General features: G+C 40.6%; 1 protein-coding gene across 1 annotated transcript in view; it reads left to right on the forward strand.

Moving 5' to 3' along the window:
• Window positions 1-1,918: 1,918 nt before the first annotated feature.
• Window positions 1,919-3,539, forward strand: part of KTN1 (kinectin 1 (kinesin receptor)) — a 52,426-nt gene continuing 50,805 nt past the window's right edge. The window contains exon 1 of the mRNA XM_009871826.1: window positions 1,919-2,441. Within this exon, the coding sequence (XP_009870128.1) occupies window positions 1,919-2,441 (523 nt within the window). The remainder of the gene's footprint in view (window positions 2,442-3,539) is intronic.

Genomic DNA, 3,539 nt, shown 5'->3' on the forward strand with positions numbered 1-3,539 from the left:
GGGATCGGCTGAATTTCCAGCCATCTGCGTGTTTCTGTATTGGCAAGGCAAGGGTGGGCTGTTTTGGGCTCTTGGTGGTTACATATTGTAATTGTTGCAGTAATGTATTGTAATGATCAAGTTAATTACACTTGTGAAAAATCTGCTTAATTACATATTTACTTCGGGGATTAGCTTCTCCTGTAGGCATTCAATATTGACTTTGGCTGAGGCAAATTTTCGAGATCTGCTTCCTTCAAGAGCTGACTAATATTAGATCACTTAGTGCAGGAAGCTGATTTTATCAAGTAGCTGTAACTAATCATTTTGAAAGCTCCAGCTTGGTTTTGAGCATCTGTGCTTTTTCTCCCCAAAAGACAAGCTTTTCCTCCCATCCCTTTCAGCCCTTCTGAAACTTTCTGTGCTGGATGTAATTCTAGACTGAAGCCTTTTCAGCGAGCTGCGTGCACACAGCAAATAAACACAAACTGGGAGGAGACTTAACGATAAGACAACTGATGAATAATTAGTGTATTGAAATGTTAGTCATTTATTTGGATAACTTAATAGCCAAATTAGACCTCCTGCTCCTTGCTTTCTGTGCTGCTCAATGCACTGTACAAATATATTATCACAGTAACTCCTCTCTGTCCAGACACTCTGACGTGTGACAGCTCTTCCAGAAACTCTGACGTGTGACAGCTCTTCCCTCTTGATGAGCTAGAGCCAGGCTCCACGCTAAGCTCTCGCCAGTGTGGCAGGATGCTAAACCAATTTACAACAGCAGCTTCCAGCACAGCCAAGAGTTGAAGTGAAACAACCTTAAGTGTAGCACTAGCAGGTATTTAAAGGCTAATCGTTCTCCAGCTGGTGTTGGGGACCTTAGTGTGTGTTGGTCGTGCCGTGGTCAGGCAGTGAATTACACTTTCTTAATTAGTTTTAGTTGTGGTGACTTTTTTCCTTTTTTTTTTCCCTAAATTTTTTTTTCCTTGACACAGTCTGGAAAGGTTTTGGATTTTTCCTGCAGAATTCTGTAGTGATCAGTTGTGAAATGGAAAAAAATGGCTTGTCCTGGTCCCAAAGTTAGGTTTTTTAGCTTCATTCTGACCTTTTTATTATTATTATTTTTTCTTTTTTGAATTTTTTGAACTCTGTCATTGCTTATTTAAAAAAAAAAAGCTTAGGGCATAAGTGTTTTCAGGAAATCATCCTGGACTCATCTGGTCTGTTAGTGTTCTGGAAGTTGTGCGCTGTTACCAATGCAAGATAAGTAACAGTTCTTTCTGTTCTCATACAAATGTGTGGAATTTTCATGAGTTTAAAGCTGTGGTTTAGACTTATAAAAGGAGTTCTGAAAATACCTGATCCTTTATTGTTAACTGAAATTGAGGGCTCTCTCAGTTCTTCCCCTCTTTCCACTCCTGAAGCTGTCATAAGTCTGGGAACAAAAGGAAGTTGAAACTTAACTCCCACTTGCCAAGATAAAAATCTTCATTCACTATGTTTGATTTATAGCAAGCAAAAAAAAAAAATTGCTCTGTATGTACTGGTCCTTAGTTCACAGCATCTGATGTATTTTTGCGATCAAAAGCTTTAACTCTATGACATCCCCTTGGGAAGGGAGAATGAGAAGGATGCAGAAAAGTAAGGGAAGAGGAGAACAGCTCTTTTCCACGATCAGCGATCTTGCAAACTGCAGTTCCTTCCTATCCAGGCTAATAACTTTGAAGCAAATGGTAAATGATTCCAGAAGTTCTTCCATGATTTATGTAGTTGGGTAATTTTATTAAAAGCTATTTTAAGGCTTCTCTAAAAGCATGATAAATTTATTTTATTATAATTAGTAGGAGAGGTAATACTGAGGAAAACCTGTTCAAAACCTAATTTTTTTTTTTCTTTTTCCATATAGGTTTTTTAAATATAGCTAAGAGAAAGCACAATGGAGTTTTATGAGTCCACCTACTTTATCGTCCTCATTCCCTCTGTGGTTATTACAGTCATCTTCCTCTTCTTCTGGCTTTTCATGAAAGAAACTTTATACGATGAAGTCCTTGCAAAACAGAAAAGGGACCTAAAGTTTCCACCTGCCAAGACTGATAAAAAGAAAACGGAGAAGAAGAAGAACAAGAAGAAAGAAGCTCAGAACGGGAACATCCATGAGTCTGACTCTGAAAGTACACCCCGGGACTTTAAGCTCTCTGATGCCCTGAGCACAGATGAAGAGCACGTTGCTCCCATTCCCTTGAGCGTGACTGAAGCGTCTACCGGCGTTAGAGAGCGGAAGAAGAAGGAGAAGAAACATAAGGCTGTTCAGGATGATCATGTAACTAAGGAGTCAGAAGGATCCAAGTCTTCAGGCAAGAAAGTAGAACCAGTCCCTGTTACAAAACAGCCCACTCCACCATCTGAATCAGCAGCAGCTAAGAAGAAGCCTGGGCAGAAGAAGCAGAAAAATGGAATGGGTATCTGATGTTGCATATGCTTCTTGCACAGAACGCCAAAACCGTGTTCTGCTTTTTGCAAGGCCACAGAGTGTGTCTCTCTCTCTCTCTCTCTCTCTCTCAACTGTTCTGCCCGGCAAAGCTCACTTCTAACCTTTTCCTTTTTATGAGCTATTGCTTTTCCCTCCCTGTTTTTCATCTGGCAGCAATGCTCTGGGTTTCCTCCTCCCATCCTTGATTTCTTCTACTAAAGACTGGGTGAAATGGAGTAGCTCGTATCTCTGCTTTGCTCTGTGGATTGACTCCTTTGCTCTGAAGCTGTCAAAATTTAATCACCTGAAAGAAGTCATTAGATGTTTGCTGTGTGCATTCTGATGTCAGGCTATGAGAAAGTGGAGCACTCAGAGTGGCTGCTCTGATAAGGAAGGGCATCTAGAGAAACCTCATAGAAGACTGTGCCAAATAAATCACTGCTTAAGTGCAGGCTTAATGTACAAAGAGGTGTTTGGTGACCAATTCTTGGAAAGAAGCACTTCCAGCTGCTTCCCACCTGCTACACCTCCATAATTGAATGGAACTGATGTAAAGAGAAAAGGTCCAGCTGTTGCAACTGAAACATCCAACTGAGAATGAACCGAAAACTGTAGTCAGAATTACCCATGACATGTCTCAGTGTGATGGTTTGACTATGAATAGAAGTTGAATAAGAATACCCAGTTTCAGGAATAGGTGAAACCTGAGTTGTTTGAACATCACCATTCTGAGGTGTAGGTGTATCAGGTTTGCTACAGGGAGCGAGGAAAAAGAATGACATTGCTGCTTGATGTGGTGGATTTTTCTCTTTTTCCAAAAAGAGGGAGAAAAAAGACCCACCCACTACAAACCACAAAAAAGTATCAAATCTTGTTTGTGGGTGTTCTCCAAAAAAATCTCTGTGGCATAGTTAAAATGTGGTCTGCAAGCACTGCTCTGAGGGCAGCCACAACTAACTCTTATCCCTGATTACAGGAGCTGACACCGTAACCCCGAATTGTGGGTGTTGGCTCTGACAAGAATATAACATAGCACAGGCTGTCCAAAAAGATAAAATTTTCTCGCTAGAAGCAACTTCTCAAAAGA

The sequence above is a fragment of the Apaloderma vittatum genome, unplaced genomic scaffold (assembly GCF_000703405.1).
Source record: "Apaloderma vittatum isolate BGI_N311 unplaced genomic scaffold, ASM70340v1 scaffold21116, whole genome shotgun sequence".
Classification (NCBI taxonomy): Eukaryota; Metazoa; Chordata; class Aves; order Trogoniformes; family Trogonidae; genus Apaloderma; species Apaloderma vittatum.